The sequence below is a fragment of the Bactrocera neohumeralis genome, chromosome 4 (genome assembly GCF_024586455.1).
Source record: "Bactrocera neohumeralis isolate Rockhampton chromosome 4, APGP_CSIRO_Bneo_wtdbg2-racon-allhic-juicebox.fasta_v2, whole genome shotgun sequence".
NCBI classification, from domain to species: Eukaryota; Metazoa; Arthropoda; class Insecta; order Diptera; family Tephritidae; genus Bactrocera; species Bactrocera neohumeralis.
The window spans coordinates 64834496-64850492 of record NC_065921.1 but is presented as its reverse complement, the minus strand read 5'-3'; the positions used below and the strand labels follow the sequence as shown (position 1 = coordinate 64850492).

Below are 15997 nucleotides of genomic sequence, written 5' to 3'. Positions count from 1 at the left end.
GGACGAAAGCATGCCCAACGATTGGAATTTAAGTGTGCTATGCCCAATCCATTGGGAGACCCCACAATCTGCGCCAACTACCGTGGGATTAGCCTCCTCAACATCGCATATAAGGTTCTATCGAGCGTATTGTGTGAAAGATTAAAGCCCACTGTCAACAAACTGATTGGACCTTATCAGTGTGGCTTTAGACCTGGAAAATCAACCACCGACCAGATATTCACAATGCGCCAAATCTTGGAAAAGACCTGTGAAAGGAGAATCGACACACACCATCTCTTTGTCGATTTCAAAGTTGCTTTCGACAGCACGAAAAGGAGCTGCCTTTATGCCGCGACATCTGAATTTGGTATCCCCGCAAAACTAATGCGGCTGTGTAAACTGACGTTGAGCAACACGAAAAGCTCCGTCAGGATCGGGAAGGACCTCTCCGAGCCGTTCGATACCAAACGAGGTTTCAAACAAGGCGACTCCCTATCGTGCGACTTCTTAAATCTGCTTCTGGAGAAAATAGTTCGAGCTGCAGAACTAAATAGAGAAGGTACCATCTTCTATAAGAGTGTACAGCTGCTGGCGTATGCCGATGATATTGATATCATCGGCCTCAACACCCGCGCCGTTAGTTCTGCTTTCTCCAGGCTGGACTAGGAAGCACAGAAAATGGGTCTGACAGTGAACGAGGACAAGACGAAATATCTCCTGTCATCAAACAAACAGTCGTCGCACTCGCGACTTGGCTCTCACGTCACTGTTGACAGAATCCAATGTGTTCACGAGGGGAATCAGCCTTAGGAGGCTCAAATCCACGGTGCTTTCTATTGCTAGAAACACATAGATCAAAACAATGCGTTGATCAGCGCCCCAAAGTGTAAGTGTGTGCACCCGCACTACACGCTGGAAGAACCAAGGCATGAGTGACGCCACACACACATATACTTTGGTTCCAATTGGTAGGGTGAAAATCAAAAGAAACACCCTAGCCACCTTGGTCGGGTACGGGGCCCATCTGAAACCTCTGCCGTATCTGGGTCCGGCACCCGGCCGCAGTGCGACTCCACATTGGACTAATGCCTTTCCTGCATTTAGGTTTAAACCACAGCCACCACGAATCTCTCCAAAGGGCCAAACCCAATGAGCAGACTGAAGCGAACTCCAGGGGCTACTGCTCCCGTGGTACCATGTTATAGTCTTTGGTGTGACCTGTAGCCCAAGCTTTCGCTTAAGCTACTACCAGTCGAGCCCCTAAAAACTCCTAGGAATTCTTAAGAACCCGGCTGTGTGAGTGTTGTTATCGCTTGATAAACTAGTGTTTGTTATATAATTGCAAACCCATTTAAAGAATATAATATCATTTCAAGCTAATATTATAGCACTTTTCCGACTTATTAGACCATACTGACATTCTAAACAGACCTGTACTTGTCAGACATAGTGCATTTGGCTTTTAGTCGCCTCTTAAGACAGGTATGCCTTGCAGCGGGCATATTCGGTTTCCCCCCCGAACCCTGAGGGGGTCCCCCCTACCCGCAGGGGGAACGTCACTGTTGACAGTCATAACTTTGAAGTTGTAGATAATTTCGTCTATTTAGGAACCAGAATTAACAACACCAACAATGTCAGCCTGGAAATCCAACGCAGGATAACTCTTGCCAACAGGTGCTACTTCGGACTGAGTAGGCAATTGAAAAGTTAAGTCCTCTCTCGACGAACAAAAGCCAAACTCTATAAGTCGCTCATAATTCCCGTCCTGCTATATGGTGCAGAGGCTTGGACGATGACAGCAACCGATGAGTCGACGTTACGAGTTTTCGAGAGAAAAGTTCTGCGAAAGATTTATGGTCCTTTTCGCATTGGCCATGGCGAATATCGCATTCGATGGAACGATGAGCTGTATGAGATATACGACGACATTTACATAGTTCAGCGAATTAAAAGACAGCGGCTCCGCTGGCTAGGTCATGTTGTCTGAATGGACGAAAACACTGCAACTCTGAAAGCATTCGACGCAGTACCCGCCGGGGGAAGCAGAGGAAGACCTCCACTCAGTTGGAAGGACCAAGTGGAGAAGGACCTGGCTTCGCTGGAAATATCCAATTGCCGCCACGTAGCGAAAAAAAGAAACGACTGGCGCGCTGTTGTTAGCTCGGCTATAATCGCGTAAGCGGTGTCTACGCCAATTAAGAAGAAGAATAAAATTGAAAAAAGTAATAATAATAATAAAAAAAGAATTTAATAATAAAAAATTTTTTAAAAAATTTTAATAAAAATATTGTAAAAAAAATTCCGCACTTGATATTTTAAATTAACGCAAATTAAGTCACGTAATTTTATTTAAATACAGTCTCTGTGTACATACGCATTGGTTAAATATGTACATTAAATTTGCAAATTTTCGACAGTATCGAAAAGTGTTAGTAATTCTTGTTCCTTTTTCTTGATACGCCCCTTAATATCTGTAATGGACTCAGTTTTTGGTACGCCTTTGTTTAGTATTTCATCCATAGAGTTTATAAGCCTGTTGAAAGAGTGAAAAGAGAGTTAAAAATATTAAAATTTTTTAGTTAATTATTTAAGGGGGTATTCTAGTCTAGGGTATCGAATTTTTTGGAATTTATAAAGAAAACAATTTTCTTTTTCGTACACTTGTTTTATATTTAAACTATTTCTATTATTTTTTTTTCATTTTTTTTATTTATTTTTATTTATTTTTATTTTTTTTTATTATTTTTTTTTTATTTTTTTTTTTTTTTTTTTTTTTTTTTTTTTTTTTTTTTTTTTTTTTTTTTTTTTTATTTTTTATCTTTTTTTTATATATGTATGTTTCTTATATATTTTTTTATACATACATACATTTTTATACATATGTACATACAGCTGTTGACAGCTAATTAGAAACGCTCTCTTTTTTGTAGGTGGCTGATAAGTATAAGGATAAAAAATTTTGATAAATCGGCATTTATATTCCTAAAAGTCTTGCATTGTTCGTGTTACTCTATTTACTACTAAATCCACTCTGTTTTGTAGTTGTGAAGTTAAAGTTATTTTAATTTTTACCCAAATAGTAAATGCGTTACGATATAGAAGGTGAATGAAGTGAGACAGCTAATTAGAAACAGTTGTTTAAAGGAATTTTATCCTTCTGGTGCTATTAATTATTAATAATATTACTGATTTCTGGTAAGGATGTGTTTCAAAGTTGTGGCTTAAAATATATTAAAATGTATTATTCAAGTTTTTTAATGAGAAAAGGCTGCAGCTGTACACCTGCCCTACTTGGTTACATTTTTGACCTTCGTCAGTCTGGAAAGACGTCAAAGAAATTTTGAATTAGGTCAAAAAAATTGTTTTCAATGCCCTTAAGCATATACAGAATTTTAAAACTATTTCCAATGTTACACACAAAGAAAAATCCTTAAAAACTTCAACAGAAATAGACAGCTGAATTACTACCATCGCCCGAAGAGACCCAAAAAAGTGCTCCACCGACATTCTACATAAAACTCAAGACGAATATAATGTCCAAATATCCAAGAAAACAATTTCCCGGCATTTGATCGAATTTGGACTCCACGGTAGGGCAGCACGCAGGAAACCATTTCTGACTAAAATTCAAAGTAAACAAGGCGTAGACTTTTCCAACTCTTATTAATCTTGGACAACAAATCAATGGCAGTATGTTGTTTGGAGTGATGTAGCTAAAATTAATCGCATAGATCTTGATGGTCGAAGGTATGCCGACCAATCTATCAAGAATTTGATCCTCGCTATGTTTCACGCGTAGTGAAGCATGTTGCATGATCAATCATGGTGTGGGAATGTTTTTCTCGGAGTGGTGTAGGTCCGCTCCATACGATTGATGTAATTTTCAAAAAGGAGAATTACGTCGACATTCTAAAAAATGTCATTCTTCCATGGACTAAGAAGGAATTTGCCTGTTATATGGAAATTCCAACAAAATAACAATCCAAAGCATACGGGAAAGTTGATACAAAAGTTTTTTGTTGAAAATTCCGTGAATGTTTTGGAGTGGTCTGAACAGAACATATTTAGGTTGATGTCAAAAAATCTGTAGGTACATGGCAAGCTACACCAGTGCGTTGTCCGAGACTTAAATTCGGAATCGATGTGAAGCAGTATTAAAGTAAAAGGGTTAAGTAACAAAATACGAACTGAAAGTCAGCAAGATTTTCTAATATCATTATTTTTTGTTGATAAAATATTTTCATTTCTAAGTTGTCGCTCTCAAATCGTTGATTGCCCATGTTTTTGTTAAAATCTTCAAAAAAATCTTTAATTAAAATTTGCACTATTAGAGTTTAAGTTAAGCGTAAGTTTCAGTAAAATGAGGGAAAAACAGTAAAACTACATAAGTGATTTATTGGAAAATAACATCATTTACTTCAAAATATGTAACGTTTCTAATTAGCTGTCAACAGCTGTATGTATATTTTTTATTTCTTAAATAATTTATTTAACATAAATATTGTTTATAATTTTGTACTTAATATTATTTTTAATAAAATTTGTAGGGTAGACAAAATAAAAAAAAAAAACAAAACGGTTAATTGGGAGGTTTTCTTCTTTATGGTCATTTAAGAGTCTGGCAACATAAATTTTTGAATTTTTCCTTCCAAACGTATGCTACTTAATATATTGCCACGATGTTAAGATTACGGTCGGCGATTTCAGTGCCAAGGTAGAGAAAAAAGGCATCTTTGGATCGACGGTTGCAAAAGTTAGCCTTCTACCGGCGGCAACGCAGAAAATGGAGATGATGAATGTCGACTTCGTCATCGAAAAACGTTGCGTACAAAGGCATCTTGCAGCCGGTTGTGACGGGAGCTAAGAAAAAATGATACCGGAAGAGCTTAAGATGTTTGCTAACCCACACCAACAATCGACCACGATAACATTGTTCGATCACGACTAGGTGAAAACATCTCTAAGGTGCATATTCCATCTTTTTCCATATTTGTTTGAATGAATAAATGTCCAATGATTGGAATATGAGTATACTTTGCCCTATCCTCAAGAAGGGAGGTTCTGCAGTCTGCGCTAATTATCGCGGAATCAATTCTATTAATATTGTTCCTTCGACAATATTGTATCCCATTGTTAATAATCTTATTGGACCTTATCAGTGTGGCTTTAGATCTGGCAAGTCCACCATAGACCAACATTTTTACAATACGTCAAATATTCAAAGCTCCTTTCGACAGCACTGATAGGAGCTGCCTAAGGGTCTAAATACCCTGCGAATCTCATACGGATATGCAAAATGACGTTTGAAATTTTAAAAGTTAGGGACTCTGCAAGCCTGGAGATCAACGGCAGAATAACTCTTGCCAACAGGTAGTATTTTGGGTTCGATAGGCAATTGAGAAGCAGGTTCCTTTCTCCGCGAACAAAAGTTACACTCTATAAGTCTCTTACTAGTGCCGTCCTATTATACGGCGCAAAACATGGATGATGACCGAGATCAGGAAGCACTAAAGAGAACTGTCCTTCGCAAGATCTTTGTAGCCGTCCGCGTGAGCGGTGAGTATCGAAGAAGATGAAACCACGAACTGTATGAGCTACACGCCGACAAGAATATGTGCTGGTTAAGCCATGTCGTTTGCATGAAAGCTGATGCTTCAGTGAAAAGATCCTTCGTCTCGAAACTCATGAGTGGACAACGGAAGCAAGGGCACCCACGCATCCAATGGAAGGACCAAGAGCATAGTGCACTGTCTGCACCTGGTTATGTATAGCTGACGTGACCTCGCAGAGGATGAGGACAATTAGCGAAGTTTCGTGTTCTTGGCCCAGAACGAAGCACGGTTGTAGTATCAAAAAAGAAGAAGACAAGTTAAGACCGAAATGTGACCCATCATGAAACGTGATTTGAAGTTAAAAAAGCAATAATTAATTATTAATAATAATAATTAGAATACATTTTCTATTTTTTCCCTGTATGTTAAGCTTTTGCATGACAGTTTTCAAAAGTAAATTGTTTTAGATATCAAACACATACAAAAGTATGTTTATTTTGACTGCTGGTTCGATAGTATCCCTTTAGAAATGTTTACGCTTCTAAAAACCCTTATATAACTTAATAAAGTAAGTGGGCACTATCTCTAGCGTACCGCCAAGTAGCTGCTATCAGTTCTTATATCTAGATAAGAGACTGCATTTCGAAGCGGTACTTTCTTATGGGTTCTATATAACATACTTAGAAGTTTAAAATTGTAAAAACCTCACTTACTTCTTATCTACTTCGATGGAGAGTTTAGACTTGCGTAAACGTCTGGTGACTACCGATTTCTCAAGGAACTCCTTCAAATCGGTCAAATGTTCCTCCTGCTTCTCCGAATGCCCTTCAAATTTGCGTTGTGCTTTCAACATAAGCTTCTTATTCATCTCACTACGTTGACGTTCGATCTCTGCTACCAAACCAGCCGTTGGCGGCAACAACTTTATATCGCCAATGATCAGATCATGATTAAGTATTTCCGGTTCATTGGTTTGTATACCGATCTCCGTTTTAATAATCTGTTCCATAAGATCGATTTTCTTTACGGTGTTATCGATACCTTTAGCTGCAGCCTCTCTGCGTTGGCGTGCGGTCGCGCGCGCTGCTGTATTGCTCGGTATACCGCGCATTACCTTTTGGCCATCGCCTTGTGCATTGCCAGCAGCCGCTGCTGCGCTCGTTTTGTATAGATTCAGGTGATTGCTGTTGCTCGCGTTGCTTGTCTGCAATTGATTACGCGCCTGTGCTGTTGCGGCTGTTGTCGTGGCCGATAGAGAGGTCGGCTTGCGTTCTGTGAATTTTGAACGTAACTGGCGTCCGCTAAGTGTAGCGCCAATGCGCGCTTCCTCACCGGTAGAGCTGACGCGACGCGCCGATCGTTGTGTCATTGTTGCTGTTGCTGCGGCTGTGGCTAAAAGGGGTAGTTGTCGATGCGTCATGGACTGGCGCACAATAATATTCTTCGTTCTGCTGCCGGACGCAAACATTTCGTACTTTTTTTCGAATTTGGAATTTTTTTTAATTACAATACACACGATAGTTAAATAATTTTCAAAAACTGAAAAACAAACATTTGCTTTCGAGATCTAAATAAAAATTTGAATGACTGCTTTTCAACTGAAGTACTGATAATTTGAAATGGAATGATTGTTTGGAATGACAGCGGTGCGAGAGTGTGGCAGAAATGAAGAAAATGTATATTTAGACAAGGGTTTCCAAATTTTTTATAGCACATGATATTTCCCGAACTTTTATTAGTGCTTCCTGTGTGTAATACTTATACTCATATAAAATATTGACACTTTTTTTGCTCTCAATTATTTGTCCTTCAATATTTGCTGTTTAAAAGACATACTATTTCTCAATTGTTGGCTTTTATTCTGTGTCCTTATCTCGTTGTGTGTTAAATTAAAATTATTATTAGTTTTTCTTTTACAAAATATATTAAAACAACAACATATTTGTAGCATTAATTTTATTCATTTCATATTCTCAATAAACACTAACTGCTCTTTGCACATGCACGAACATGAATTTTGACATAATATTTGTTTACGTTGCCTTTTTAGTGTTGTAATATGTATTAGTATGCTCTAAAAGATTAAAAATATGTTAATATATGTATATATGTATATGCATGTATATAGTAATTATTGTGACATTTTGGATATGTTACGTATAAAGTTTAAGTGTATGTAAATTGTGTATTAAAGCACATTAAATTGCGTTTTGTTGACATGAAGGCGAGTGAGTAGCAATTTATTGAATATTTTAGACATGATACATATATGTATAAATATGTATACTTATTATAAATATTTTTTTAATATATGTTTAACAACTATTATTATATATTAGTACAAATATAGGTTCTCATAAGTGTACAATATTTTTGAAGTTCACTTCAGTGACATTTCTATTTATTATTTTATTGTAATTATAAGCACTTAACTATTTTTTCCTTATATAAAAAAATGTATGCATATGTATGAGTATATTATTAATATACCACATATTTTAATTCTTTATAAGCATACGCAGTTGTTGTTCTTTCGAGTTGCTTAAAACTTGAAAAGTTTCAAGGGATTTCGTTTAAATTTATTTGCAGCAGTTTTGGCTGTAAAGAATAGAAAAAAATGTTGAAAAGTAAAGTTGTTTTTATTTCAAATTATAACGACATTTTTATTAATCTCTGCTATGCTTTTTATTTTTTGTAATTTCGCTTCTAATCGTTGGTTAAAGTTTTGATCGATAACTATTTCGATAATTAGTTGCTGTTGTTTGGCATTATTTCAAGCTTATATTTGTTGCGTATACGCCATGTTTACCGCTCAGTCTTGTTAATGAAAAGCAATTTTAAGAATTGCAGCTTTTGTTAGAACATAAAAATGACTTGAAGCAATTATTTGTTATTTATGAAATTTAAATTATCTTTTTTTATGAAAATACAAACTTTTTATATTGTTTCACATTACATTGTATTTTGATTTAATATTTAAATTTCTTCATAATTCAAACGTACCGTAATGATGCTATTTTTTAATTAATGAAACGTTGAAATGGTAAAATTTGTTAAAAATAATTAAACTTGTGACTAAAAAATTTATGTTTATTGCAAACGATTTATTTTAAAAATTTATTATTAAAAAAGTTATCGATATAGAGAAAGGCTCATTTTACAAATTTCGCACTGAACGTTGGTGCTAAAAATTGCCATTATGACTATGCTGGTCCTGTATTTTGTGCACTAATTTCTGTAATGCGATTGCTGCCACCTTTTGTAATACTAAAATGATTCCCAATGATGCTCTTTTTCCTAGCCGAAAAACGTATACACAATGGCATGACAGTACGGCTATGGAGAATAAGAATAAAAGCGATAGCTTCCTTGCTCGTGTGTGTGTGTTAGAATTTCTTCCGAAAATTTTCGAAAAATTTCTTCAATGTTATCATATATCAACATTATTTACCACTGCAATATATATATATATATATATATACATATATGAATTCAATAAATGTTATCATTACTAATTTTTTAGTACTTTCTAGCAATTATTATTGTTAGATATGTATATGTTTGTAGATTTTTAGTACTTCCTGCATTTTTTACAAGCTTTGCGTTAAACTTTAGTACTTATTTCGTTTAATAATTTATCTTCGCGTGTGTTCGTACTTAATTTTAGGTCTCATTTCGAATTAATTTTTATTCCGCATAAATTACTTTGATGTGTTTGTGATATAGTATTTTAATTATTCTTGTAGAAATGAAAAAATTGTGGAAAAAATTTTGTGTTATATTAAATAATTCTAATTTTTATTCCTATTTAAAAGAAAATATGTGCTAATTATTATTATTTTCTTCATTTTAAATAAAATTAATTGTGTTAAAAATTTGCTTTAAGCTGTTTTTTATGTTGAATTGCTTTAATTTTGGTTTGACAAGCTGTTTTTTATGTTGAATGCAAGTAAATTTTTTACCGAAAAATATTTGTATTTTGCCTTTGAAGTCAAAGGCGTTTTATTTATTTTTTATTACAAAAAATTAAATGTTGTTTGAAATTGTAAAAATTTTGTACACTGCTTTTTTAATTAAAATTTTAAAGCTGTATTTTTTATAATTTATTTTAGTTTATTAAGATATTTTTAAAATAAAAAAATAATTTTTTATTTCCATTTAGCTTCGAGCTTAATTGTGTACTAAATGTTTTTAAATATTTATTTTTATATAATTAATTTTATTTTATTTTATTTTATTTTTAAATTTTTATTTGATTTTACTATTGTTTTAATTTAATTAAAAATTTATTAATTTTAAATAATATTTTTTTAAATAATTTTTTAATTATTAGATTTATTTTGGACAACAATTGTTTATTTATATTATTTTTTATTCTTTTATTAATTTTTTATTTACTTTTTATTGTTTTTTTCGTAAATTTTTAATATAATTAATAATTTATTGATTTGAATTAATAAATAAATTATAAATACTCTTTTAATTGTTAAATTTTTTTTGTACAACTGTTGTTTATTTATATTTTTTTTATTATTGTTTTTATTTTTACTATTTTCTTTTTTAAAGTTGTTTTAAATTCATTTTTATTATAATTAATATCTTATTAATTTAAATTATTGTTTTTTCACAAATATATTTTGTGATCCTATACTGTTTTTTAATTTTTAAATATGTTTTTCATTTTAATTAATATTTTTTATATAGACATATAAATATATTTTTTGTTCGTTATACTTATTTTACGCAGTAACTGTTTATTTTTTATTTAAGATAAATAATTTATAAGTTGATAATTATGAAACAAATATTTTTTTTAAAAATGCTATATTTTAGTATGACATATTCTTTAACTGTAAGCCTTAAAACGGGTGAATGCTTTTTTAAATATTTAATGTAATATTTATTAGTATTAAAATTAAAAGTAAAAAAACTCCTCCACTCTGTTGCAAATAAAATTAGAATGTCGTTAATTTTTTGTTATAAAAGTTTTATTATCATTATTATTATTTTTTGTTCCATAAAGTAAAATTATATGAGTTAAAGCGCAAGTTAAATAAAATTTGGTATACGCACACAATAAAGTTGCTAAGTATGCCAAGCATACTTACAGGCGTTCTAACGCATCATTTGCAGCCTGCGTACATTGACTGTGTCAACACTTGTTGCAGCGCTCCACTTTGGCGTTGTTCGTGCAACATACATAAGTTGCTTTCATAAAAATTCATATTTAATATATTTTTTCTATAATTACAGTTATTCATTGCCACATTTGCATGCCAGAGAAAAGCACAAAGCACGTTTGTATTGTATGCATGTATGTATGTATGTATATGTATGTGTGTTTACCTTCATTGATGGAATGAATGATGGCGTCGCAATTATTACATTAATTTCCTCGAAATCTATTTTTATTATTATTTTTTAGTATTTAAATTGTTGTTGTGACGTAGGCACATTTTTCTGGCTTTGTTGTTGTTGTTGTTGACTGTGGGTGCTACCATTTGTTACTGTTATGCAATTTATTATAATTTACAATTTTTTTATTTTTGCTCTTGTTATTGTTACAATACTCGTCAGTGTATATAAATACGATTACCGCTGTGAGTGTATGTGTGTGTGAATTAATTAATGTGTGAGTGTGATTTCATGTTGCATGACTAAGCGAAATAGCTATGTATATAATGTATACTCATTGGCAACAACTACAACTACATTTTACATATGTATGCATGTTTATGTGTATGCGACTATAGTACGATCCGCTTAATCCCACAATCCATACAAAACTTAGCCTGTTCGACTAGAAATTTGGCGCCACATTCGTGACAGAATTTCGACATTTTCATACTCGCGCTCATAGCCGCATTTGTGCTGGACAGCGAACTGCTCGAACTGTAGTGACCCTTGTTGGCGGCTGCCGGCGCCGTTTGCGCCTCGTCCTGGGGTAGGCCGGTGTTGGTTGCATTGCTTGTGGCTAGGCGTGCACGTTCCATTGTTGTTGGCGAACTTAGTGGACTCTCATAATTGTTGTTGTTGTTGTTGCCGTTGTTAGTTGTACTATTGTTGTTGATATTGCCGCCAGCGCCGATGCTGCTGTGCTGTGGCGTATAGTGAGCGCTGATATAGTTGTTGTTGTTGTTGTTGTTGCTGTGATTCTTATTGCCAACGCCGCTGTACAATTGTTGTTGCTGCTGCTGCTGTTGTTTCTGTTGTTGTTGCTTGTATTTGACATTGCAATCACTGGCATCTGAATTGTCGCTGCTGGATGAGGCGCTTATGCGTCGCGGTCGCGCAGCCACAGGCGCATACTTGTACAATTGCGCAGCTTGTTGTGGCAGCTGTTGCTGTTGTTGCAATTGCAGTTGTTGCTGCTGCTGTTGGTAGAGATATTGCTGCTGCTGTTGTAGTTGTTTTTGCGTTTGCACGTCTGCGGGCAGCATCGTGGGCAATGTCGCTGTGGTCATGCCGGTCGAGTTGCTGGTGGTGGGGCGAGTGCGCGTGGCGCTGCGTTGCGGTGTGGTCGACAGCTCTGAGGATCTCTGACGTGAGAGGCTGGGGGAAAAAGAAGAGTTTGTACACAAATTTGTATTAGTTGTACTTCAGCTAGATGTGAAGGAAGCGTTAAATATTAATTTCCTTAGCACAGCTTAGAACTGCTTCGAGTGCAGTTAAGTTGCCGGAAACCGATATTTAGACGTCATGACGCCTATTTTAATAAGAGAAAGCTGTTTACTTCATGAGATCAAGACCAAATTATTCTTGAACTAAAAGTTTTCTAAGAAAAAAAAGAAAAACACGAGTCTTTATAGGAATAGCAATTTCGCTATACTCAGATCTCTAATTCATAATCTTCGGATTATCGTTAGTTGCATCCGTAGATTATGAGTAAGAAAGCGATTCAAAAATACCAACTCTCAGTGAGGTACATATGAGTTACATAAAGAAAAGTAAACACAACTATATTTTAGTATTCTTACAATACTTACCTCCCGTACGCAGAGTCAGCGCTTAGTTTAGAGCCGACACCACGTCGTGACGACTTCGAGGATATTGGATAACCATCCAAACTGCTCATGTCGTCCGAATCGCCGCACGCATCACCGCTGACATCGCCCGACGCTGCATACATGGGTGCCACTGCGCCCGCACTTGTCGCCAACGGCGGTGGTGTTGTATTTGTATTGCGCGGCACATATGTGCCACCCGCCACACCACCGCGTCCACCGACGCCAGCTGTCATACCGACCTGCTCGTTGCCATACAACATTGCTGTATTACTACCGACCGCATTGAGGCCGGTCATGGCTTGGCGTATATTGGCGCCCACTTCTTCGCTCATTTGTCGAAAGTCATCTTGCATTCGTTGTATCAGATTTTTGGCATTATTCAGTTGTACATTTGGCAAGTGATTGCCTGTGTTAAAGGGTGTGCAACGCATCAGCATATCGCCAGCATGACTCTGGCCGGCAGCATGCCTAGATGGCAACTGCTCATCGTCATCACTAATCTTGCTGAATTTATTGTCACAGCCGTCGACCTCAACTTCGACCATTGTTTGGGGATTGCCAACCATGCTGCGTAGCGAGTCGGGTGAAATAGGGGATCGACCATGTTCATTCGGCTCCGTCTCGATGCTGATGAAGATCTCACGCTTTTTATGGTCGGCGTCAGCATGTCGCTTCTTGGTCATGCCGTCATTGGCGTAAGTGTGGCTTTGTGAATTGACGCGTTTCAGGTCCTCGTAGCGATCGGATAGCGGTGACGATTCTTTACTTTTTGGGCGCGATTCATCACGGGATCTGCGGGAGGAAGGTGTTAATAGGTGCGTGGGATGGGAATATTTATTAGAGGCGAGACTTGGGAATTGAAAATGATTCGTCGTGTTGTTGTAGTCTTTAGTTGGTGTTGTATATTGATTTGTTTTGCTATTGTTATTGTTGTGGTTGCTGTTATTATTTGTATTTATTGAACTCGGCGTCTGCGTCGAACGTTGCTTATTCGACGAGCGATTCAACAGAAATTCCCTACAGTCCTTGAAAAGAGGAAATTGCTCATCGTCATTCTCGAATGACGAGAGAAATTCCTCAAAGTCAAAATCGTCAAAAATCGGTAATGGCGGCACTATAGGTGGCGTCTTCAGTTGTGTGGTTTGTCCACGTGTATTAACGAAGCATGTCTGTGGTTGCTGCTCTTGCTGTTCCTGTTGTTGCTGTTGTTGCTGTTGATATGATGATTTATATTTGGATTCATAATACTCGACCGAAGAACGATTTGCTTCGTCGTCAGCCGAGCAAGAGTCATCTGCCTCGGGTGAGACATCGTAAAGGAAATGATTACGTCCCAGTCGTTTCTTACGATTCAACAAGTTTCTACCCTCAGTTGAGCTGCGTTGACTGAGCGTCGGATGCGCGTTTGGCTGTGTGTCGTCCGTGGTGGAAGGCCTACTTGGTATATCTACCGCCGGACTGGTTGTTGCAAGCGCCGGTGCTGTTGTATGTAATACCTCGGTGGGTTTGGTAAGCGGTAATAACTTTGTAAGCTGCGAAATCGGACCAGTTTGTGTTGCTGAACACTCTGAGGAGGATGAAGAAAAGTCCAAGCGACGTTCCACATTGTTACCGCCAACGGATTTCAATGTGCGCACCGTGCTCAGATTTACGGGCAGATTATCGCATTTATTAATGAGTTTGGGATCGATGTAATCACTGCTGGAAGAGCTCTTGCCCTCCTTGCTGTAGGCGGAGAGTAAAGAAGTTGTTGTTGGTTTCGGCTCGACAAGTAGCGCGTTTAAGTTGACTGGTCGATTAACAATAGGCAATTGTGTGGGCGTGGTGGGTGCCCGTGTTGAGCTTGGCTTCGTTATTGGCGTCGAAGTTGCCTGTGGCAAGGCTATAGACTCCAAACGTATGGCTTGCGTCTTTTGTATATTGGCATTTGCTCTCTCGTACGGTGATGTGTTAGCTGCATTTGGTGTCTTTGGGACCGGTGTCGGTAGGTGCTGGAACAAATGTGCTTCTACCACTGGGTCTGTGTTTGATATTGGAGATTCAATTAGTTCTGCCTTGATACTTTTGGCTGAATTTTGCTTGCTCAAAGTATTACTTTTTTCTTTGAACTCCTTGGAAATGATAGGATTGTGTAGATTCGTCGCAGATGACTCAGTTGTATTTTGTTCGGTTGGCTTATCCACTGTGACCTGCGTGTTGAGTTTATCCAATTCTTTCTCGTATTTCAGGAATGCCGCTAAAGAGTCGGTTTTCGATAAATATTTGGCGGCAGAGTTCATCAGTTCATCGCTGCTGTTAACACCCAGCATTGTCGCACAATTCGGTGTGTTCGTTGCAGACGTCATTGTAGCGGCAGCACCCTGTACATTGAGTTTAAGACCTTGTTTACGATTAGAAAGACTGTTATCACGACGTGCAACACGTGGGCTCTTCGTTACCGCATAATCGTTGACACAAACCGAACGTACAGGCATCTCATCATATTCTTCGGGTTTCAGAAAGTTTGTTGAGATGGGACCTTCGTCGGAGAGGCCACGTTGTATGGTGGGGCGATGGTTTTGCGCGAACAAGGGACGTGACGAAAGCATCGGAGAACGACGTGGACCGCGCAAGGAAGATGTGCGTCGAAAATTCGTAGTTGTCTTAGTGGCGTTTAACGAAGGCGTTGCTGTCTGGCGTTGGTTTTGTAAGTTGTTCGTCAAGGGACTAGAGTTAGGTGTGGAAGTGCTTAGTGTGAGTGAAGTGGACATTTTTGCTGGTAAACCGGCTGGTGACACAGGAGTTTGTGGCGTAGTTTTTGGAAGGTTAGAGGAAAAGGAGGGATTATTTGGAGGTGAGGATGAGCAAAGCTCTTCTAATTGACGCTTGGCCGAGAGAAATGGGTCATATCTATCGCTTGGCAAACCGCTAAAAATAGATCAAACGTATTAATTCCAACGGAATAATAAAGAGCTTATATGTAAGATATGCTGCGATACTGTCACTGATTTCATATTATGAGTATGCTTGTCGTGAAAGGCTTATGATCTAACATAGTTTTTTCAAAGGCTACGATTTTCTACACTTGTATACAAACCTGAGTACAAAAGACTTGTCGCGCGCCAGTTTCGGCGGTGCCTTGATTACTTTTATCTCGTCATCCGTTTCATCATCGGCTAGCGTACGACTGTCGCTATCTTTAAGCTCCTCGCCGCCATTGTTTAACATTTTTGTAGGCGCACCGAACATTTCTATGCTCTCCTTGAGTAACGGTATCGCTTTCATTGGTGCGGCGTGGGTCGAAATCGACTGACGCACTAGCTTCTTACGTTTGGGCCGACATATTGTCAAGGACCTTATAGCGTTCACTTCCAATTTCGTATGTGAGGCAGCCGCGGTTGATGTGGTCGCCGTTTCGACGGTGGTAACAGCAATTGTCGTATTTGGCAACTTGTCAAAAGTAGTCTGACGTGTTTG

The 15997-nt window shown here is 37.1% G+C and overlaps 2 protein-coding genes across 8 annotated transcripts in view; both read right to left on the bottom strand.

The window, feature by feature from the left end:
* Positions 1–2330: 2330 nt before the first annotated feature.
* On the bottom strand, positions 2331–7394 carry LOC126756255 (uncharacterized). Its single transcript, XM_050469199.1, has 2 exons — positions 6248–7394; positions 2331–2515 (listed from the first exon to the last, which is right to left on the bottom strand). The coding sequence occupies exons 1-2, from the start codon at positions 7000–7002 to the stop codon at positions 2377–2379; spliced, it is 894 nt and encodes a 297-aa protein (XP_050325156.1). The 5' UTR covers positions 7003–7394; the 3' UTR covers positions 2331–2376.
* Positions 7395–7473: 79 nt separating this feature from the next.
* Positions 7474–15997, bottom strand: part of LOC126756223 (mucin-5AC) — a 96699-nt gene continuing 88175 nt past the window's right edge. For 6 of the 7 annotated variants that reach the window (XM_050469124.1, XM_050469125.1, XM_050469127.1 and 3 more), the window contains 2 exons: positions 12521–15448; positions 10501–12086 (listed from right to left, as the gene is read on the bottom strand). In XM_050469124.1, the coding sequence (XP_050325081.1) occupies positions 11282–12086; positions 12521–15448 (3733 nt within the window). In that variant the 3' untranslated portion in view covers positions 10501–11281. Of the gene's footprint in view, positions 8133–10500; positions 12087–12520; positions 15449–15997 lie in introns of those variants that run through there. The other variant, XM_050469123.1, reaches the window with a different exon arrangement.

Coding starts and splice junctions, on each gene's coding strand:
- LOC126756255 (XM_050469199.1), bottom strand. CDS start 7,002: ATGTTTGCGTCCGGCAGCAGAACGAAGAATATTATTGTGCGCCAGTCC. Junction 2,516..6,247: donor TCCATCGAAGTAGATAAGAA/GTAAGTGAGGTT, acceptor CTCTTTCAACAG/GCTTATAAACTCTATGGATG.